The 23,361-nt window shown below is 55.7% G+C and overlaps 1 protein-coding gene across 13 annotated transcripts in view; it reads left to right on the top strand.

Annotated features, from left to right (window-relative positions):
* Positions 1-23,361, top strand: part of PTPRN2 (protein tyrosine phosphatase receptor type N2) — a 692,817-nt gene that overhangs the window by 304,180 nt on the left and 365,276 nt on the right. Inside the window, exon 12 of one of the 13 annotated variants that reach the window (XM_049715047.1) lies at positions 1,033-5,705. The exons of the other annotated variants lie outside the window; for them this stretch is intronic. Within the exon in view, the coding sequence (XP_049571004.1) occupies positions 1,033-1,322 (290 nt within the window). The 3' untranslated portion in view covers positions 1,323-5,705. Of the gene's footprint in view, positions 1-1,032; positions 5,706-23,361 lie in introns of those variants that run through there. 13 annotated transcript variants of the gene reach the window in all.

The following is a 23,361-nucleotide window of genomic DNA, read 5'->3' on the forward strand; positions in this document are numbered from 1 at the left end:
CCCTCTGGCGGCTGACCACCACGGGGGCTGCCGAGCAAGCAGAGGCGTGGAAACCAGGGCGTCTCCTGGGCTGGTCGGCGCTCGGGGCACGGATGCAGGCAGCAGGGGACCCCAGTGGGAGCTGATGGACTGGACGGAGGGACAGAAGCGTCAGGGGTGAATGGCTCGCAGGATCCCGGCTCTGTCACCTGGCCGCGTCCAGGTGGAGGTGTGAGTCGGGGGTGCAGAGTCCGTCCCCCCTGCCCCCCGTGGGGCCTCCTGTGGCCACTGGATGCTGGAGAGCTGGGCTGCCGGCAGGCCTCTCCCACCAGCCACGGGAAGGTGTTCGGAAATGCTTGCAGGATAAAAACTGCGTCTCGGAGAGTAATTTAATGTTTGTAAGACCCTGGACTCGGGCAGCTTCGTGGACATGAGCCCCGCACGGTCCCCGTGGGAAGGTCTGCTCTCCCCCCGACCTGCCCTTCTTTCTGTGGCCGCCCTGGCATGGGGCGCACGCCCCTCCGGAGGGGGCTTTTCCCCATGCGCCTGTGCGTGAGGCCGCCCACCGCCATCCCCGCTGGGGCGGCCGGCTGAAGCTCTGCCACGTCAGCGCCGTGTGGGCCAGGTCCTGTGCAGCCGTGGTTCCGCCCCGCCAGGGCGCCTCCACCTCCAGGGACCCCAGATCAGAGGCCCCGTCCATCCAGTGTCTCTGGAAAGGCGTCTCCTCCCCACAGGATCCCACTCTCTCTCTGGAGTTTCCTTAAATCTTCCACAGTTGGTTTAAACACTATGTAAACAAAGGGAAACTTCCTTACATGCAGCCTCCACAACATGCCTGTTATGGTTAAATGTTTTTCTTTTACCGCACGAAGCAAATTTAATCGCTTTAACAGTTTGTAATAAAACACACAGCAAAGTTTGTTTCCCATTTGGTCGCAATATTCCTCGCTCTTTGGAGCACCGCGCATTGGGCGTAAGATGCTGCAGTGGGTCCTGAACGTGTTCTCTTTTTCTCTTTCTCGAATAACCTGTTTTCTTCTATTCCACACTAAGTGCTGGCCTTCCCCCAGAAGCCACCCCGGTGTCACAGGCCTAATGAGGAGATGCAGAGCCCCCGCCCCACTTTTCCTGCTCCTCTGGGAAGCCGCCGACGTCGCTGCAGCGGCGGCTCTGACCCCGCGGGCGCCCCTCCGTCGGGTCCTGTGGCACGTCTGCCCCATCGTGAGCTTTTCCACGGTCTGAGCTCCTCTGACGCCCACTCTCTGCTCCCTGAGATTCTGTCCCAGGCGGACCTTCTGGGTGAGGTTATGGGAACCGCCTCTACTGACGTGATCCGAGGTTGAAAGGACAGCCCCCCCCCCCCCCCGACGACGTGGTGGTGAAAAAGCAGAACTTCTGTGTTGCCATATGGCCGCCATCAGGGCTCCGAGGAGGGCGCCGTTCAGCAGAGCCCCTGCCTCGAGGCTGATGGGGGCAGGAGCCGGACGGGCGCTCACAGCCCCACGCCTTCCATCCCTGGCTGGCAGCAGCCTGGGGACCTGGGCCTCGGAGGGAACAGCTGTACCCCTGCAGCAGCTTCCCTGGCCGAGATGGGGGCCCCTAGGGCCCCCGCATGTGGCAGGGAGGCGAGGGTCAGCCCGAGAGCCCCCCTGGGCCCCGACGTTTCTGACAGTGAACCATTTCATTATTTTAAGAATGTCCCCCAGTCACCCACAAACTCCACAGTCATTGCTTTTGGAGGAATCCAGGGAGGGCCCTCAGTCCTTCCTTAACTTTCAAAGCCCAATTTCCAGACAGTTTTTGCTCCCTTCTGAAGAAAACGTCAGAAGCCAGGGAACAAGTGACGGAGCTGTCAGCAGAGGTCACTTACTATAGGAAGATGCTGCACATGATAAACGTGGGCACGTGCTCGACAAAGAGTCTCCGCGTAGGAGTCGTTCCACGTGAATTTAATCCTGCTGTTGGAGAGAACACCGTCTGTCTGAACAACCTCTCGACTTCACTGCCCAGGACCCTCTCTGGATCAGAGGCTGAGTGTCCATCTCCCGATGAGCTCGTCCGAGGTGACAGCCTCCGATGCAGACGGGGACCCTCCTGTCAAGGGCTTCTCGTCAGAGACAGAGGCGCACGTGTGTACTCACCCCTCCCCTCGGGCGTGAGTGACGCCAGCTAGGAGCTGTCCTCCCACCGTGCCAGGTATTCATCGCAGATTGAAACTTCAGCCTTTGTGCTTCGAGCTGCCGCTGCCCGCAAAGCCGTTTACGAGGCCTGGCAGCCTTGTCTGTGTAGGTTCAGTGTGTGTTTTGACATGTAAATTTACATGAGGCATATGTAATCAGCCACAGTGATATGCTAATTGGATTCATCTGTGAACTGAATAAGAAACACATTTGAAGAAAAATGCAGTGAACTTATTACCAGCTGAGACACTTTGTAATCAGCGCTGTGCGTCGTCAAAATGCGGAAAGGTCAAGTGCCAGGTACTCGTGGGGCCTGGGCTGCCCCAGTGCAGGTCGGCTGCTTTCCTCCTTCTGTAAAACGCAGCGTGACTTGCGGACCCTCAGCAGGGCCGTGTCACTGCCCTGGGTGCTGCAGGAGCCCTGGGGGCACCCGACACCAGGGCAACCCGTGAAGCCATTGTGGACGTGTGAGTGTGTGACCATGAGTGTGAGCGTGCAAAACAGGGTGAGTGTGCAAGCGAGTGTGCGAGGATCCGCGTGCAACGTGAGAGCACTGCCACGCGTGGGCGTGAGCATGCAAACACGAGTGCAGGTGTGAGGGAGTATGCCAGCAAGCACGCAGGCACGTAGAAGTGGAGAGGAGGGGTGCGTCCCCGGCCTGTCCCCAGCGTCACACCGGACCCCAGGCGCTGAGCTTTGCCCAGAGCACCAGACGGGGCTCCCGCCCTCCACGTGCACAGCACTGTCAGAGCCTGGGGCCCCCCACGGGGAAGCCACGCCCGGCTCCACGGTGACAGCACGCGCCCCCTCGCTCCCCCAAACACACCCTCTGAGGCGCTGCCAGCCACGGTTGCCCTGCTCACCATCACCTCTGCTTCTCATCCTTTAGCTGGAACCGGCGGAGGGAGGCTGGAGCTCTCAGACGAGAGGACCTCTGGGCCTGGGCGCCCCACTGGGGGGGCAGCATCTCTGGGTTCCACCCTCTCTGTCCTCATAAGTCTGCTCACCAGCACCCTGCACACGGTCATTGGGGGCGGGGTGCTTCCCGGACTGTTCCCTGCAGGAATGGCTTTTGTAAATGCAGCAGTGGGTGGAGCGAAACTTAACCCAGTGGAGCAGTGGTGGACAGAGACGGTCAGTGCAGCTGGACGGAGACGGGGTTGGCGGGGCCTCTGATGCGTCGAGCGTCTTTGTAGGAGCAGAGGTGCGAGGGTGATGAATGGGCTTTTCCTTTGCCGTGGGCAGGTACTTGAGGAGCCGGGAACAGGCAGGCAAGATGGCGGGAGAGACAGATGGGATGGGGCCCTCCCCCGCTCCCCAGCCAGGGATGCCTCTGAACCCTGTGGAGAGAGGAGCCCAGCCTGGCTGCAGAGACGAGGCCGCAACAGGACCGTCGGCACCGGGAGGGTGTGCGCCTGGGGAAGCGGGAGGCCACGGATGCAGGCGCGTGGCCTGTGGGTGGTGAGGAAGCCCCAGGGGAAGCCTCGGAGCCTGTCCGTGAGCCCCCAGAGGCCCCAGAACAGCAGGACCTCCTGAGGTGGGTGGCTTCAGGCCTGCAGGTGTCAGTCGTAAAGTCAGGACAGAGTTGAGTTCCACTTACTTCTGCTGGTTAAGCAACAGGGCACTGGGCCAGGGGAACGTGAAGTGCAGCGGTGCCCGCGGGCGGGGAGGACGGGCCATGGGGTAGAGGCTCCGCTCCGTGGCGGACGGTTTTTCTTTGATTCGAAGAGAAGATAGAAGATGATCCATGAACAGCTGCGCTCAGCGAATGCTGCTCTTCGGAGTAAGTCTATCAGCAGGTTTAACTGTAACTTTCCTTAGGAGACGTAAGCAGCGCTTTGGTTGGACACATCTTTCTGGGCATGTGTTCTTGGTCAGGGCACCCACCAGTTGTTCGCAGTGGGTTAGTGTCCTGTGTTGTTTAACTTCTGGGGCCCCGAAGGTGGCTGAGCACCGAGCATCTCCCGGGCAGCGAGGGGCAGCCCTGGGCTGGCGTGCGGGAACTCGAGCCCCAGAACTCGGGGGTCAGCTGTGGCTCTGAGCGCCAGGTCCGGCCTCCGGCCTCGGTGTTTACACAGCCATTCGAGGGTCTCGATGAGCAGGTGAGGAGACAGGGCAGCGTCCACCAGTAGAGCGAAGGCCTCGGGAGCTGAGACGGGGTGGCCAGGAGGCAGCGGGGACGGCCAGCTGAGGGCGGAGGAGCCGGGCGGGCAGAGGCCAGTCCCCGGAGCCGCCGAGGCCCCGGGCGGGGCCGCTCAGGAAGGGGCCTGGTGGCGGGACGGGCAGGACTTGGCGGGCCTGGGGCACTGGAAAGGGGGCTTGGCGGGGGCCTGCCTTCCCTGCTCCATCCGCCCGGGGCCCTGACCCCGGCACAGCCGCCCTCTGTTCCCCTGCAGTGCTGGTGCCAGGATGCCCAGGTGGCCCCTTGTGTCTGGCGAAGAGTCCAGCCGTCTGCACGTGGCCCCTTGTCCCGGCTCTGGCCCCCTCTCAGACCCGCCCTCCGGCCCCAGCACCACCTGCATCCTCCCGGGCTCCCGCCCTGGTGCCACTCGCGCTGCCGGGCTGCGTGTCCCTGCCTGGGACAGGCAGGCTGGACACTCCGGCCCTTCTTTTCCTGGGGCTACGATGACGTAATTGGTCATCATGCGTGTCCCTCGTCTTCCTGTCGGACCAAAGGCCTCTTGAGGGGGAAGGAGGCCCCTCGTTGGCCCTCGGCCCACTGAGCTGTTTGTGGTGCTTGGCCCCTACACAGTCCTTCCGACTCTTCCCGTTACTCCGCCACGGCTGACCCCGCCCGGAGAGAGCAGCTGGTACCACAGAGGTGCCGCGTGCAGAGCAGGCGCTGCGACGCTCTCTGGGAGCAGAGGGGTCAGTGTGGGTCAGCCATGTGTCTGGAGGTTCCACCCCAGCTGGGGGCCACCCGCCCTCTCCCGGTTGGTTGTAGCCTCATGGCCTGCCCCTCTGCCGATCCAGGTGGACCAAGGTTAAATTAGAAATAAGCCTTGGTAGGTGGGGACGGCCTTCTTGCAAGTCGGCGGGACGGGCACCAGGCCGCAGGTGCACAGAGGACAGGGCTCAGTCTGTAGGTGGCGGGTGAGGGATTATGGCTGGGAAACTCATGCCCAGTTAAGGAGGCGCAGGAGCCCCTCGGGTGGGCGCTCCCCCTGCTCTGCCGCCTCGTCCAGAGGCACCAGGTGCCCACACCCTGCAGTGTCGGCGGGGCTTACGTCATTAGCGCAGGGACAGTGTCGGGAACGTGCTCGCAGGTAAGTCCAGGACGGACTTCGTTACCTGAAGGGGGCTCTTGGAAAGGCAGTGTCAGGACCCCGGGGTTTAGGTTTTGCCCCTGGGTCTGTCGCTAACCGGTTGTGTTAGTTGTCGCTAACTCGTGGTGCAATGATTACCAGTTGCTCGCTCTCTCAATTCCTCAGGCCCCTAGTTATAAAACAGGAGGTGTTTGCTAAGTGATCTCTGGAATCTCTGCCGACGGAAGGATGCTCTGAATCCAGGGCGTGTCCACACCCTGCGCTCACCTCCCCGCTTTCCGTCCAGCATCCACTCTGCCTCTGCATCTCCTCCCGACGTGAACATTCACGGTGCCGACCCAGGCCAGCACCACCAGGGCATTCGGGATGCAAAGCCAGCGTCTACCTGCACAGCCAGGATCTTTACCACTGGAAGTGGAAATCTGACGAATGTAAACATCTTCCCAATTTACTTTTTTTAAATAAAAACAATTATTTCTCCAGCCGCCTGGAGCCGCCTGACACAGCGGCTGACTTAGCTCTGCTTGTTCGCTGCCGTCTTCTCCGGAGACAGATGCCGTGCTGCACGTAATGTGCCTGTTTTCCAGAAAGCCCTTGACTTTTTTAACTGCGTCGGATCCCCAGCTGTACCTTTGGGTGGTTTCAGCATAAATTCCCATTGATTTCGGGGTCGACGCACATGTGTAGCTTCAGCACAGGGAGGTCTAACCGAGGGGCCCCTTTTTGTTTTTAATATGGGAAGTTGGCTTGAAAACCACCCAGCAGGGGTCACCTCTCCTGCGAGCCTGTTTCTCCTCTCGGCTTCCAGCTGCTCCTGGTGAGAATGGAAGACCGCCCTGCGTCCCCTCCTCGGTGTTTCGTGTAATTAAGCTGAACCTCTGGCGGCTTGTGTGCAGGAAGGGCATCTTTCCCGGGCGGCCAGCATCCGGCCGGTCCCATCGTGGTCATCTGGGGCCGCCGTTAACTCAGCTGCTCCTGTGCCCCTTGCCCTCTGCCACCGAGTGTGATGTTACAACGACTCGGGGTCCCGAGCCCCTGCTCCCCCAGGCCTCCTTCCCACCGGGTCTTCCACGACCCCGGCTGTGCCTCCCTCCCAGGCCCCTGACCACTGGTCTCCCTTTGGGGCTGCAACTCATTTAGACCCGGCTCCCTGTTTAGTAGGAACTGGAAGGACACACGCTTTGTTACTTTCCAGTTTCTGCAGAGGTGAGGCATCTGCAGGGGGAGGATGAGGGCCAGACACTGATGAGATGGATAATGAGAGTGCCCGCAGCTCCTCCCCCTCTCTCTCCGGTTCTTCACTCTTCATCTCGTCAAGTGCTCCCTAGATAAGCCAGCTTAATAATTTCTCTCCTGTTTTCTGTGCCACTCAATCATTTTTTATTTAACCAAAGACTGCTCTGGACATTTCATGGGCTGTTGGTTTATAAAATCCTATAACTCAGATAAAGTGTTTTAAAATTTTCTGATCGCAAGCATCCTACAGGGTTGCTTTGGGGGTTAATTAATTTTATGAACATTGCACGTGCCGTGGTGTGGGACAGGAGTGTGAGACGCAGTGTTGGTGGCGGGCCTGTCCTCGCCCGTGGAGTCCTCACCGTTCCCTCCGTCCCCTGTGCACGTAGGTGCTCGGCGCACCTTTCAGCGAGTGAAGTAAGTTAACCTTGCACGTTTCATGAAGGCTGTGTGGCCTGTGTGTGAGCCCTGGGATGCAGCAGGCACGTCTTCCCGGGTCGCGTGCCCAGCTTCAGAATCTCTTGGCGTGTTTAATTGCATCTTCCTTTAACACAGACATCTTCCTCTTGACATTGACCTTCCAGAAGGCTTCTAACAGGTAATATCTATACAGGAAGACCCCCAAGCCATGTGTTTAATAAGAGCTTTGCAAGGTAGAAGCATTAATAAAGGAGCTAGACGTGGCTTGAAGGCAATCTGTCTTTTCAAACACGAGCTTAGTCATCGGTAGGAAAGGATGTTATTGAGAAGAGTCTCGTGACAAAGGGTTAGGAAAAGCTGAGAGCTGGCCTTAAACGAACCAAATCCACATAAACTTAGTTCCTCTTTCTGGACCTAAGTACTCAGGCTTTCTGGCCAGAGGTTTTCCAAGACAATAAATATTGACTATTTGTAGCTTTCGATTGTTTCTTTATATTAATGGTATTAAGAACTACTTGGGAAAAAGCAGTCAACGATTTTTATACAGATAATGTATTTTTATTCTTGTTTTCGACGTCCCTTTAATAACGAGTAGGTCCATTTCAGCTCCCCCGGCTTTCTTGCTGCGTCTCACACATTCCAGGCAGGCTCCCCCGGGGGCCTCTGCACTGCCTCCCTGAAGCCTGCAGTGTTTTCCCTCGATATTTGCATTGTTTCTTTACGTAGATGCTCATTCCTTACCTACGTCACTTTCCTTCTCTCTAAGGAACTTCTTTCAACATTTCTTTCAAGGCAGATCAGCTCATTTTTCTTCTATCAGAAAAAGTCTCTATTTCTCCTTCACCTTTGAAGGATCCGGAACTGCTCGGCTGGTGCGTGTGCTTTTTCTTTCGCACGTTAAGTGTTGAATTGCGTTCCCTTCCTGCTCGCGTGGTTCCGGAAGCAACGTCGGTGCAAGTCTGCCCTTGCTTCTCTGTAGCTGCTTTTCCCCGTGGATCATTCACGATCTTCTCCGTCTGTGGTGTCGTGTAGTTTGAATACGATGTCGCAGGTACAGACTTCGTGGGAATTTCTCGGGCTCGGTGCTCTCCGAGCTTCCTGGACGTGTGGTTCAGTGTGCGTCACTCATTTGAACGTTTTCAGCCGTCAGGTCTTCAGTTGTTTCTTCTCCTTCCGGTTTTCCCATCACACGAGGTGCGCCTTGTGCAGCCCCTCTCATTGCTGGGTAACCTCCTCTGTCTTTTTCACTCTCTCTCCGCAGAGCAGTTTGGGGGCCTCTTCCTCAGCCCTGACCAGCCTACGCTTTCACCGTCTCTGCTACAGTGTTCCAATTTCTAGCATTTCTTTCTGATTCCTTCTGAGCATTTCCATTTCTCTACTTATACTACCCATCTGCTGTTACACGCTGTCCATTTTCTCTGTTAGCAATCTTAGCATATTGATCATAATCATTTAATATCCCTGGTCTGATGATCCCCAATCTGTGTTTTGTCTGAGTCTGAGTCTGGTTCTGCTCTCACTTTGCCTCTTCAGGCAGTGATTTTCGTTTCTGTTTTGTTTTGTTTGCCTTTGAATGTGCTTTGGGATTTATTTGTTGCTGAAAGCCAGGCACGATGTATGGGGGAAAAGAAACCGGGGTAGACGGGCCTTCTGTGCGAGGTTCTGCATCTCTCTGGCTGTGAGTCAGGCGGTATTTACTGTTTACGTGACCATGGGAGTCAGGGGCTAGTAGTTTTTCAGTTTGTTTTGTCTCCTCTGTCCTCTTTGGGTTTCCCTAGAGACTTCTTCTTAAATGAAGTCTGAGAGGCTCAGTTCTTTACCTGTTACTGTGCAGAAGCCCTGTGATGCAGTGGTGAGGCATGGAAGGGAGGGGCCCGGCCCCTAGTCTGCGGCCGGGTCTCAGTCCTCAGCGAGCCTGGGCGGAGACCATCGCACACGCTTCTCAGCGTTTCTCTCCCTTAAGTGAGCGTGAAGTCTAGAGGGGCCTGGAATTGGGAACATGTACATACCATTTATGTCTCATGAATGGTGCATGCGTAGTATTTGCAGTGTATTATATGGACTACATTATACATGCATTATAAACGCCATATACGTTTTATATATTCCGTAAATGTACACAGTTGACCCTTGAACGACGTGAGAATTAGGGTGCCAGCCCTCCACACAGGCACGAACACCTGAGTGTAACTTTACAGTCAGTCCATCATATCGGCGGTTCCACATCCGTGATTAAACCAACCACAGTCCTGTAGTATTTACTACTGAAAAAAACCATGCAGTTCAAACCAGCGTTGTTCAAGGGTCAACTGTCTTACGTTAAAATATATAAATAGAATTATTTACACACAAATATTATATATTTTTATATATGGTATAATATTTGGTTATATAATCTTATAATATCATATTTGAATACTAATACTTTTTCAGTTCATTATATATGTTACAAAGATAAAGGTATAGCTTATCTTTTATCTTTTTGTATGGTATCTTTTTATTGCATAGAATTTAAAAATTAATCCCATCAAGTTTATCAATATTTTTCTTTATAATGTTTTACTTTATGTATATGCATGGAATATTACTCAGCCATAGAAAGAAGGAAACCCTGCCATTTGCAACAATATAGTCAAGTTTGAGGGTGTTGTGCTAAGTGAAATAGGTCAGACAGAGAAAGACAATTACTGTGTAATCTCTCCAACATGTGGAATTTTAAAAAACCAACCCCATGGAAATGGAGGGTCGATTGGTGTTTCCCAGGGCAGGGGTGGGGAAGCCACAAGATGGTCAAAGAGCACAGATTTTCACTTAGAGGATGAGCAGGTGCTGGAAACCTGATGCCGGCCTGGTGACTGTGGTCAGTAACACGAAAGTTGCTGAGAGGAGATCTTAAACATTTCCCGCCACACACACACAAAGCAACAGTGTGAGGTGATGGACATGTCAACTAGCCTCGTTGCGGTCATCATTTCACAGTGTGTACGTGCAGCAAACCATCACATTCTACACCTTAACTTACACAGTGGTACGTGCCATCTGTATCTCAGTAAAGCTGGAAACATAATCAACATTAGTTCCACGGCAAACAAGGTAGAATTATTTTGTAGCTGGTTTTGCTGCTGGTATGTAGGCACACGGTTTTGGATTTTGACCTTGTGTCTTCCATCCTGAAAACAAATCACGTATGAGTTATACTTGTTTGATGATAGATTCTCTTAGCATTTTCACAGATGTATCATCTACAGTGAATATTTGCTGTCTTCCTTTCTAATCCTACATATCTTGTCATTTTTCTTATTTTATTAGTTATGTGGGATCCTCTGTATGGTGTTAAATGAAAGGAGTGACGTGAGACCCATCAGGTTTGCAGTATTTCATTTTGCCAAGGATGATGTTTGCTGAATGATTTTACTAGAAAACCTTTATTGAACTAAGGAAGTTGTATTCCTAGTTTTTAACATTTTTTAAATTTTGAACGGATGAAATGCTTATTCTTGATCTCTGAGATGTTATCGGGTCTTTTCTCTCTTTAGCTCTTAGTAAAGCAGATGACATTGACAGACGTCCTGCTGTAGGAAGTCTGCAGTCAGGTTAGACCCTTTTTGGTTGAAGTTTTGTTGATTTCCTTTGTTGGATTCAGTTGCTAATCTTTTTTGAGAAGTGAAATTCACTTATTTTTCCTTCTCATATTTTTGTTGTCCGATTTTAGCATCAAGGTGGCTCTTGGCTACAGGAAAATCTTTGAAAGACAGGGAATAGCTGATGCTGTGGGTGCGGGGAGTCTCCTGGGAGCCGAATTCCGACGCAGCCGGTTAATGTTGTGAGAACGGTCAGGTTCTGCTCTCTTCAGTTCAGTTTTGGAACTTTGTATTTTTTCCTGAAAATGATTCATTTCATTTATGTTTTCCAATTATGTTTATATTGCTCATAATTTTCTCTTGTGGTTTTGTGAATCTCTGCTGTGTATATTGTCACAACCCTTTTTCATTCCTAACATTATTTATTTTTGCTTTCTCTTCTTTCCTGATAATCTTGATTAGGTGTCTTCCGAGTTTACTAGACTTCTCAATTGACTGGCTTCTGGGTTTTTGTCAGTGTTCTCTGTTGTTTTCCTTTTCATTAATTTCTGCTGTCGTGGTGCCTTTCAGATGATTCCATTGTGTCTCCGTTTCTTATGGCGTTAAATTCTCTCTGTTTGCCTTTTCTGTTACATTTTGCCAACGTTGCCTCATTATGGATCATTTTCTACGTGGTTTATAAATTTCACTGTAAACTTATCTTCGATGTCTCCCTTCCTCTTGGGAGAACCGTACGGAAGACCCAGGAACCCTGAGTGTGGGGAATGTTCCTCCAAAGTGGTTTTAAGGAGAGTGATCCCAGCTGGCGTGTTAAGTACACAAGAGTTTTCCTGTATTAGGGTGTGACACCCTATATGATGCAGACTCTTGGTCTCTCTTGCCCATGAGAGATATTTTTGTTTCCATTCAGGGTCTGAAGACAAGGCATCCTGCCCCCCGCCCCAGCAAGGGCAGGTTGTTCCGACCCACTTGCACACCAGGGCAGCAGTTCCGTCCTCCGTGTGGGCGTCAGGACCCGTGTCTGCGTGCCCCGCCTGTCAGGAGCTACCCCAGACCTTGCCGTGCTTGCCTGTGGCTTGAGCTCTGGGCTTCTCTGTTTGGGGGCATCTGGGGTTTCCCTCTGCTTCTTCCCAGTTTAGTGGTGGATCAAGATCTTTGCCCCATTTTATTTAACATGCTTATGCGTCAGGCAGGGAGCAGCGTCCATGTTGTTTTTACAGTGTTTGCTTCAGCCTGAAGTTCCTCTTGACTCTTAAAGTTCTGTGATAAGATGCTTGTTGACTATGAAATTGAGTATTTGAAATGCACATTTTTGCCACACGGCTGCTTACAAAGACAACCGCACGTCAGATTTCCTAGACAATCAGACCTCAGATTTTCGGTCCTCCTGAGCACAGACGTACTGGACAGGCCACGTGTTCTGAATTGGAGTTCCAAAACAGTGGTGACTGTAGTTATGAGAAGAATTACTAAATCGATCCCAGTTTTCAGCAAGAACATTTTGTCCATCGCGGGTGTGAGGAAGGTTCCGTGTGGAACGGTGGCTGGTAGGCAGGTGTCCGTGTGCACCTCCTCCTGCAGCTCGCGGAGCCCGGAGTCCGCTCTGCCAAGCGCTGGCAACGTCCTGTCATCTGGTCTCCACGCCAACAGGCCAGGCCTCTGCTGGGACCCAGATGGCGTAGTCGGTTCTGGAGTGGGGAGGGGGAAGGAGCTGGGGTAGGTGAGGGGTCCAGGGTCCCCCCAGCTCTGGTTCCAGGTCTGGTGGGGCCTCCCGTCGGTCCCTCTGTGTGTCCCTCTCCTGCTGGGGTGCGGACGTCACAGACCGGATGCCGTGCGAGGCTGCCGTGGATCAGGCCCTGCTACCCGGGGTGAACCCCACTTCTCGGGCGGGAGGCACAGCCCCCAAGGCTGCCCTTGCTCAGACCCCCGCTGCAGGCTTGAGAGTCCCCAGGCCACCCACACTTCTGACCACCAACTATACATTTGGGGTTCCCACAACTCCCTCAGGGTCAGTAACTCCCTAGAGCGACTCGGAGAGCTCAGGAAAGCACTAGCCTTACAGCCAAAAAGGGTACAAACCAGGACCACTGAAAGAAGGGACCCAGAGGACGAGGTCCGGGGGCCCCTGAACGTGGCTTCTGTGCCCCCTCCCCTGGGAGCTGGGACACGCTCTCCCCCACGTCCACTTGTCAGGACAGCAGGGCACGGCCAGCCACGACGGCTCCTGAGCCTGACGCCAGGGTTTTTATGGCCTTTCACTGTGTGGGCGAGATTGCTGAGTCGTTGGCCGCGAGGCGGGCTCTGCTGGCCAGCACCCCAGCTTCCTCTCCTGCAGGGTCTCTCTGGGGGGCGGCCCCATCCGGAGCCCTCGTTGGCATCAACCGCCAGGTATGGTCCAAGGACTCGCCCATCACAGGGAAACTCCGAGGATTTAGTGGCTTCTCCCAGGAACTGGCACAAAGCAGCCAAATTCTAAACCGCCCACCAGCTAAACTGGGCATCGCTCAGCCACTGCCTCCCGGCCCTCACCCTCCCCTCCCTGCAGGGGAGCTGGGTCCCCAGCCTCACGCCTGGCCTCACCGAGCCTCATGTCACCAGATCCGGCCTCTGGCCCAGAACTGTCTGGCCTCCAGCCCAGGCCCTTGTTCTGCTCTCAGCCCTGGACCTACAGCTTGGCCAGCTGCCTCCGTGAACCCTTCCCAGGAGAAGCAGTGAACAGACGCGTCCCGAGAAGCAACTCACAGAGGCTTCTCACGAGGAGCCTGGCCCCGTCCTCTGCGGAGCCTGGAGATCAGCGACGGTCCGCCTCTGCTGTGCGGGAACCAGCTCCCCGGCCCGTCCTTGAAGAGTGCGGGGTGGGGGTGTGAAGAGGCCACGTTGGACACATGGCCTCCCAGGTCCAGAGTTCTGCTCGGTCCTGTCATTAGCACTGTCGGCCCTCCGGGTGTCACCCCGAGGGACCAGCGGGAGACAGATGCCTGCTTCTCCGTGAATGCACACCCAGCATGTCGGGCCTCTTTGTGTCGACAGTCGCACAAACTCACCACCCAGCATCGTACGCCCTGTATCCTGAACTTCCGTAGTCGGAGCCTCACAGGACCCAATCTAATTCTAATGCGTGAAAACCTGCCAGAGGTGCCCATAGGTGCTCTGCACGTGATTCAGAACTTCGTAGCCTGTCTTTTCTACTCTAATTACAGACTTTCTTCCTTTAATTTGCTTTACCTTGCCTTCCTCTGAACTTTATTTTAATTCTGAGATATACACACACATACACACACACACAATTAACACACAAGTACAACTCGCACACGTGTACACACACATGTACATGCTACTACGCTGATTTGGTTACTTGAATTGCTACCATTCCGTAATATCTCCCCAATATTGAAACTTTGTGCTGTTTTCCTCTAGAAATAATTATGGCTCAAATTAAGTCTGAGGTGATCCCAGCACCTGGAGAGCCAGAATGTGACTTGACGTGTAAGTTACTTCAGCAGCATTTCTGATGCTTCAGGGAAACACACGGCTGCAGCGTTGCTGCCGTCTTAAGGGACAGGACAGGCCCTACTTGTCCGAGATTCTTGTGTCTTGCTCTGTGTCCAGATGAGTTTTAGAAGGATTATTTTGGTAAATATTTAAACGACAGACACTCATAAGCCCTTCTTTAAAAGACGAAATACATGCTTTTAGTTGATTGACTCATAGAGCTACATTTTGAGCGGATTGTAAGTGGATTGTAAATTTATGCATCTGCCTGGGATTATGTCCTCTTGGGGGCCGAGAGCAGTCGCCTGTTCCGTGGCCCCATGGTTTAATTGTACGTGCGATGGGATTTCCTGACTGAGTTTGGGGTGTGTCCGGTGGGGTCACTTTTCGCTACAGATGTACCGAGGCAGGTGGCACGGAGTGGGGTGGTGGCCGCACACCGTCCTGGGCTCCCTCTGGGTCCCTGTCGCCAGAGGAGGACCTGCTCTCTCAGGCGTCACACCACACTCACGGGGCGGGGGCACAGGAGGGGCCTGGAGACAGGGCCAGACCCGCCTCAGAGCCTTCCCCGCCCCGCCCTCCCTGACCAAAAGCATCTCGAGCTCCAGGAGAGGCAGTACTTACAGAAGGCGGTGAGAACAGCCAGCTCAGTTGCCCCAGCGCGAGAAGCAGAGGAACCGAGAAACTTCAAGGGTTTCGGTGGGGTTGACGCCCCAGCTTCCCTGGGGCGTGTGTCTTGCAGTTTCCCTGCAGCAGCGTTAGCAGGTCCCGCGTCGCTGCTGTAAAGACCGCCAGGTGCCGGCCCTCTTCTCCGGTGCGGTCGACCTTGTCTTCCCCACTTCGTCTCTCATGTTATCTAGCGGCTCCTGACCTCTCTTCCTGTTCCTTCTTTTTTAAAACAAATGAATAGTAACATCCATTGAGGACTCAAGTACCTTTTGAAGGTGTGTGAGGACGCCATTCCCACAAAATATACTCTGCCTGCCCTTCACTTATTTTTTCTAAAGTCAGAAGAAGCATTAATTTCCCAATTCCTGAATATGCATTGATATTATAATTTTTCATTTAAAAAATAAACATAAAGCAGCTTAAAGGGCTTTTTTTCACACTCTCATCTGTGGACAGTATTTTATCACAAAGTGATGGCATTTGGTGCAAACACACTGGTTATAAGTGAATATCTTATTATAATGAAGGGCGTTTCTGCGACTTTACTGTTTGTTGCTCTACCCTTGGCAAGACCTGTCCTCCCTTGAAAACAAAATAGACCCCAAACATCAAACGTGGGAACCTCTGAGTGCAGGAATGCAAGAAAATCCGGAAAGGTGTAACGTAAAATTTACTGTCCTGGAGTTGGTGTTTGTATCATTGCAGGATCGAGGTCAGGCACACATCTTCCAGGACAGATGTTTGGCTCCGCTTTTCAATTTTAGAACAGCTGGGCAGACAAGGAAGACATTAAAGAAAGCAGTGGTTCAGTGACCAAGCCACGTTGCTGCAGCCCTCTCCACCACACCTGGCTGAATCACACACGTTACCTTGGATCCTCAGCGTATATTGCAGATTACTAGATGGTAATTTGGTAACTAGATAATATGATTCCTTGTCTTCTCTTTCCAACTTAGCAACCACAGGGTGGAAAGGAGGGACGGCCTCTGGAAGAGAGCCCCGGAGGGCCGTGAGGAGACCCCCGGTGCGGCCCGACCTGGCCGGCAGCACGGTGGGGAGGAACGGCCGCAGGGCTGTGTTGGTCCCTCGGCTGCCGAAGCAGCACCACAAGCAGGTGGCTGGAAACTGCAGAAACGATGGTGTCGCCGCCCGTGGGCGCCGGCAGGGCCAGACTCTGCAGGCTCCTCTCCCGGGTTCTGGGGCTGCCACGTCCCTGGGGCCCCCCGAGTGTCGATGCATCACCCCGTCCCCCGTCCCCACGTGCTGTCTTCCCTGTCTGCATCCAGATTTCCCGCTTGCACGAGGACACCGTCACACTGGGGTAGGCCCAGCCTGTAACCTGGTCTTAACTCGCTCACCACTGTGAAGGCCCTGTTTCCACATGAGGTCCCGTCACAGGGCCTGGCAGTTAAGCCCAGCGCGTCTCCTTGGGGCCACGAGCACACAGTGTCGGCCGCGCCCTTTCCCGGAGCCGGGGCGTGGGTCGCGGGTTCACCTCACAGGCCTCTCGGGTCTGCCCCGTTCGTGCGACTTGCCTCTTTGAGGGGATTCACGTCTGTACTGTTTGACCTTTAAAGGTAACCGGTCTTGATGGGCAGGTGAGGTCCCATGTGGCAGTCGGCCTCGGAGCACGTCATCGTGGGTGCTCTCCGCTCGTCCCTCAGCTATAGCCCTGGTTGGGTGTTGCTTCTGCTTAGGAAGTTTCTTTCACTCTAACGCGATGTTATTATCGTTCTTACTTGTGTGTATGTTTCCTCTCTGCGTGTCCTCGGCTGTCTTTGGAACGGGTGCGCTCATGGCTCACACACATCACGGCCTCCGGGTTTTGTCGGGTGTCTGACTGCTTCGTGGGGGGCGGGGGGAGGAGAGGTTCGGGGGTCGTGCCGGGAGGGCCACAGAGCCCCCAGCCGGGCTGTGCTGGAGGAGGTTACGGGGCGCACGCGGCGCCGAGCTCCCCCCACCACCCGCCTCTTCTTGGGCCAACTGCGCCGCCTCCCCGCACCCCTGCCCCGGTTATGTGTTACGTTATGAAGCACGCGGCTCAGGGACGGGCAGAGAGGAGGGGCTCCAGCTCGGAAGCTCCCCCAGCCCCGCGGTTTCGGGGTGTCAGGGAGGCTCTGGGGAGGGTCCAGCTGCGCGGAACCCTTGTCTGTCGCCGACGAGCTCAGAGTGTCCAGCCTCTCCCCCCGGAGGCTGGGGGTTGAGGCTGAAAGTTGGGGCCTCTAATCAAGGTTGGGTCTCTCTGGTGACCAGCCCTGCCCTGAAGCCCAAGCGTCGCCGCATTAGAACAGAGATGCCCCGTCGTGCTTGTCCCTCCAGAGCCGTGGGGCTTTTAGGAGCTTGTGCCCGGAAGTGGGGTGCAGGGCCAAGGCAGCCTCGGGGTTCAGGAGGCCTGGTGCTTCCCTCAGCGTCGGTGGGGCAGTGCAGGAGGAAGAAGGTGGCGGACGGGCATCACCATCGAGGGGGGCTCAGAGGAGACAGGACGGGGAACCGGGGGCCTGCTGTCCCGGGAGGTAGGGCGAGGGCCGTGAGCAGGACAGACAGATGTGTGTGGTCGGCCTAGAGCAGCCTGGCTTGTCTGCCCACTTGCGGGGGCATCCGACCGCTCCGAACGGGTGACTGGCTTGAGCGGACAGCCCGACGTTCTGATTCGGGTGTCAGGACGGCTGCTTTCACGGGGTTGAGGTATTTTCAACCAGGTGGCCTTTGCAGCATGGGCAGGGCCGTGGTCCTCGCCCCCTTCAGGGGTCCTGGTCTCCGGCACAGGAAGGGGGTCTGGCTTCCCCTCACCCTGCTCTGTGCTGCCCCCTTCTGTGGATTTTGATTCTTCCCTGACGGTGCTGATTTAGTCCCTGTGGCCCGCCCAGTATTCACGGGGCTGGCCCCTCTGTCCCTCACATGGTGACCCTGGGGCAGGACGCCTAGCTCTGGTGGGAGAGCAGCCCGTGAATCAGTGTTTCAGAAAATGCAGGGCCTTCTTCCTAAGGTTGCTGTTCAAAACTATTTTTTCCTTCCAAAACTTTAGTCTCCCCCCACCCCCCAGTTAACATCAGTTAATTTAATTCACTTCTCTTTCCCTTGTTCCAAATTTTCATTTGATTCCGCCATCATCTCTTTGGTTTAGGCCGGCTGGTATTCTGGGTGTGGCTCCCTTCCTTCCCTGTCGTATCTAAGTGGGCCTCTGCCAACATTAGGGAGAGGCCGGTCCTTGGTGCTGCTCTATAGAGTGGCTTCTCTGTACTTTTTTCTTCGTTTTCAGTTTTTTAGCGCCTTCTTTGTTTTTCTCCTCCTTCTTTTCTCCTCAAGCAGATTTTTCACCTGTGTCTCGTTCATGTAGGTTTTGCAAGTTGCCTGGCATTCCAAACAGTGTCAACATAATCTGAGACCGAGATTTCAGGAAAAAACTGTGTGAACGCTGGGCCGTGGGTGGGGCTGCTTGTTACGTGGTGCAGCCCTGCCTTGGGCACCCAGGGCCACCTGGTAGAATCGCTGTCTACAGGCTCCTCGTGTGCCACACGGCCCCTGGAGGAGAGGGCGGACGTGTCGTCAGGCCTCTTTTTATGGAAAACACCACGAGGTCACCCTGGAGTTGAGTGTGTGGAACCACCTGTGTGGCTGGGCAGAGCACTCAGGGGATGCAGGTGCCGGGCTGCAGGGTCTCAGTGGGGCAGATCCAGAACCAAAGGCAGCTGTGGTCCCGGCGCCTCTGGTTGGGAGTCTCTGCCGCTTCAGTGTCAGGAGCCCTGGCACACCTGCCGGCGGTGAATGGGCCCTTTGTCTCTAACTGGTAGGTTGCTTTAGCTCACGATCACATAGCAACTGCAAACGTAAGGACTTTATACGTGTCTGAGTCAGAGAAGAACAGAAGGAATTTGAGCCAGTGCTGAGACCAGGTGAGTCTTGCCTCTGAACGGGGTCTGCCTGGCTTGGTTCCGCAAAGGCGCTGCCCCGAGGGGTCCTGCCCGCGTCCGCACAGAGCCCGGCCCCGCCACCCTGACCTGACTGCTGGCCAGAAACCGCTACACGTTCTTCAAAAGAGCCCGGGTCACTGGACCAGGGCACCTTCTTTGGAACTTTGTGCACATGTCAGTTCAGTAATCCCTAGCGTTTGACCTGCAAATTAATATTCTGGGAAACGTATCAGCAGCAGCGCTGTGGGTTCTGTGATTTTCCCTAAACGAGCACGTGCTCTGGATAAAACCACGACATCTCAATGTCGCGTCAGCCGCTCAGCCCTCCTGCACGCAGCCCCCGTTTCCATCCGAGCCCCGCCCTGTGCTGCTGTGACGGGCAGGCGTGCCCTGTGCTGCTGTGACGGGCAGGCGTGCGCGGAGCTGGGCAGCAGCAGCTCAGCCGCTCAGCCCTCCCGCACGCGGCCCCCGTTTCCATCCGAGCCCAGCGCTGTGCTGCTGTGACGGGCAGGCGTGCCCTGTGCTGCTGTGACGGGCAGGCGTGCGTGGAGCTGGGCGGCGGCAGCAGCGGCTTACGGGACGCCGCTTCCCAGGAGCGTGGCCGCCTCGGGAGGTTCACGATCACAGGGGGTAACACCCCCAGCCTGTTACAAAGGGACCGAAGGCAAAGATACGACCCAGACCAGGGGAGGAAGCGCCGGAGCAGAGCCCCCCTGGCTCCGTGTCGGCCGCCGGGCCCAAGGGCCTGCTTTCTGCTGTGTCCGTTGCTGCCCGCACACCTCACGGCCAAGCCTTTGTGGAAGAGCTTTAGTTTTTGCTCTGTGTTTTGCTTCTGCTTCTGAATCTCACCCGCCGATGCCCCGCTGATCAGCTGAGTAGGGAGATGCGAGCACAGGAGCCGAGACCATCCCAGCGGGTCCCCTGTGCATCTCAGCCCCGGTGGGGTTTTTGGCTACCTGCTCTGTGCGCTGGGCGCGGCCGGGTGTGGACGGCAGGCTACAGCTCAGTGTCTGAAATCTGACCCTGTTTCCGGGGTAAACTGGCTGCAGGACAGGGAGCCCCAGGTGCCACTGGTGTGCCCTCAGGGGTGGGAGATCAGAAACCAGCCCACGTGTGTACCTTGGGGACCTCGGCCTGCATTTCTTAAGTGTTAAGCATGCTTTTTAGCTAATGGGGCAGGCGAGGTGTGGTCGGTTGCATTGTGCCTGCGCCGCGGTCTCCATCCACACGGGCAGCGGGCGGGCGGGGGCCGGCCTGCCTCTTCTGGAATCAGGCCTTCCACCCCCTCCTCAGACAGTGACGCTCGCCTGCGTCCCTCGGGGGCACAGTCACTCTGACCCTGGTGCCCTGACCACCTTGGAAGGGAAATCTAATCTAACGGCCACAAAGCCACACAACCCCCACCGACTAAGCAGGCCGGTACCCTGCAGCCCCCAAGCCCACTAAAGCTTTCTGTTTCTAGGTAAAGTCTGTTGTTTATTGGGAACCTACTGTGTGATGACATTTGTCCAGATACAAGGCAGACACGGGGAGACCGTGGGAAGGCACCCGGCGATGCTCAGCGCCCGGGGTCAGGGACACCTTGGTGCGGGCGGCCTTCCTCAGCCCAGCCACAGGCCAGCGGGCTCGTCCCCCGTGGTCCGAAGGGGACCTCCTCTTCCTTATCCACTTGTCACCAGAGCCCTCGCTTCTGCCCCACAGCCGGGGACAGCCGGGTCCAGAGCCTGTCCTGGTCATCCTGTTAGCACAGGGCTGGAGGTGCACCCTGGGCACGGCTGGGCTCACAGATGCAGGATGCGTGTCCGCGGGAAGGCCGGGGTTAGGTCGTGTTGTTGTGCCCTTTTCAGTGGCCACAGGCGATCTTCTGGCAGTTTTTTTTCTTTTAAAAATTTAAATGCACACGTTTCCCTAGATCTTTAAACTCCAGAGCCACCGCCTGATGATTTCAGCTGAGGGGACCGTTCAGGGCAGCGAGCTGCGCTTGTGATGACCTGCTTTTTGGTGGTTCGTCCAGACCAACCAGTCCATTAGGTCAGACCCTCCGTCCAGGTTCCAAGGGCCCGGGTGCATCGCGCCACTGGCCGCGAGGATTCCGAGCTCCGTAGCCCTCAGCTTCTCGGGCGCGCACGGGGGCATTTGGACAGAACACGAAAATGGCCCTCACGCTTCACAGGGAATTGACACGCTGCTGGACACAAGCACTGGGCAGTTCTGTTTACAGTATCAGCTGGCACGTGCCAAGGAAAAAGCCCCAGCGCCGCGCTCTTGCGAGCGTGTGTGCATGTGCACGCCTAAGTGTTTGTGAGTGTACGTGTGTGCACGTGTGTCAGGGAGGGAGAGGGAGTGACTCGAGGGGCAAGAGTGATCTGGTGGACACCCGGGACGTGACGGCTTGCAGCCGTCGAGATGCAAGACTTGCAGCCGTCGAGATCAGCAAGTCTCCTGATGTCGAGACTTGCTGCGGTAATAATTTCATGTTAAAGACGCGGGTATCCACAGGACGCGAGGTCAGGGAGCCTTACGTCCACGGTCACCTTTGCCGTGGTAAACGCGGATGCACTGGTGCAGATCACAGGGCGGAGGATGAGCCAGCCGGGATCAAACCGCTCTCTGCCCTCCGCTCCCGTGCTGCTGGCGCACGCGTGGGATCTGTGCCTTTGGAAAGTTCTATGAGTTATTAAAGAGCCCAGAAATAGAAAAAATATGTAAGTGTTACTTACTACAGAGAAAAGTACGCACGTCCAGGGAGAAGCCCAGCAGCCATCCGTGGAAACCCGAGGGAGCTCGGCCAGGACGCGGTGCTGGAGCCGGCGGCCATCCTGGGAGCCGGAGGAGGAGGGCGCGCCCTCGCGAGTGAGCCCCGGGGACAGCTTTGCACAGCGACCAACACAGTGAACGCTGATAATCGGCAAGGAGTCGCAAGGGAACAGCAGCAGTGTCTGCAGACGGACCTCAGCTCATCACCGGCGGGCTTTAGGCTGTGGTGTTATTTATTAGGGACGAACCTGCACTGAGAATCCAGCCCGGAGACGCAGGTGCCTCTGCTGTGAGCCGCTCCTCTGGGGCCCTCCCCTGCCGTCTCCACCAGCTCTCTGGGGGCAGACGGTGGACGGCCTGGGGTGGAAACTCTGCTCCGAGGGTTAAGGTTCTGGCTCAGCCCTTTGGGGCTGCTGTAACGGAACCCATCCTGCGTGCAGACAGCAGGAGTTTGTTCTCCCCTGTCCCCTCTGGGGTCCTTCTGAGGGCACTGACCCCGTCACCAAGGCTCCCGCCTCATGAAGGCCCCACCTCCTGCTATCTCAGCCTCTGGGAGTGAGGATTCAGCATGGATGTGGGGGGACACACGCAGACCACTGGACGGTGCCCTGCCCTGGGGGGCGCTCGGGGGGCAGCTGCGCTCCTGCCTGAAGTCTCCACGGGACTCGGGCCTTGTGATTCGGTCGCACGCAGAGCCGGCCGCCCCCGGACACGACGCTGGGCATCTCCTCCTCAGAGAGAAGCGCGTTGCGGGATCGGCTTCTGTTCCATCAGCGAACCCCTTTCAGGACAGGACTGGGGGAAGGGGGAGGGGCCCCCGGAGGCCTCTGGCTGCGCTCCGAGGTGGGCAGCTTCTGAGTCGCTGGAGTCAGGAGGAGCCGCCGCGCCCGGTGCCTCTTCCCCAGGCACCCCCCAGCCCTGGCCTGCTCCCCAGGCGGCATCCTCTCCCTGCCCCTCCAGACGCTGCTTCCCTGCTGGTGCAAAGCCAAGGCTGACGGGTTCAGGAGCCCGTCACCTGTCGGGTGCCACGGAGGAGAGGCCACGTGGAGTGTGTGTTCAGTCCCCTGTGGTGCCTGGCAGCCGGGGGGCGAGGCCGGACCTCGGAGACCGACGGCCCCCTCCCCCCATCCCTCCCTTCCCCGGGGCACCTTGCGAGACCGCTTGCGCGGTTTGGGTTTAACTCCGGAACAGATGTTGGCAAACTCTGGCCCATGAACTGGCCGCCAGTTTTTATAAATACAGCTTTTGTTGGAACTAGTTTTGTTATTAGACGTATCAGTCTCCAGGGCTGCTGTAACCACCACAGACTGGGCAGCTTAAACAACAGAGATTTATTTTTTCAGAGTCCTGGAGGCTGGAAGCCGGAGGTCAGGGTGTCAGCAGGGTTGGTTCCTCCTGAGGCCCCTCTCCTCAGGTGACCTCCTTCCCGCTGTGTCCCACAGGTCATCCCTCTGTGTGTGCACATTGCTATCTCTTCCTGTGTCCAAATCTCCTCTTCGTACAAGGACAGTCCTAGCAGCCTCATTTTAACTTAATCACCCCTCTAAAGGCCCCGTCTCCAAATAAGTCACAGTCTGATATACTGGGGACAAGAGCTTCAGTATCTGAATTTGGGGGGGACACAATTCAGCCCATGATTTCAGAGTTAGCAGTTAAAACTGCAGGACAACAGTTAAATTTCAGATAAATAGCAAGTTGTGCATAGGAAATACTGATTTTTAAAATTCTTATTTATATGAAATTCTAGTTTAACTGGAAAGCTTACCTGACAGCCCTAATTTGAACCTAGTCATACCCAGTCGTGTATATTTTGCCTGTGACTGTCTCCATGTTACAGTGGCTTGAATGAGTTGAAGCCAACCCCAATTCC

This window comes from Orcinus orca, chromosome 9 (assembly GCF_937001465.1).
Source record: "Orcinus orca chromosome 9, mOrcOrc1.1, whole genome shotgun sequence".
Lineage (NCBI taxonomy): Eukaryota > Metazoa > Chordata > Mammalia > Artiodactyla > Delphinidae > Orcinus > Orcinus orca.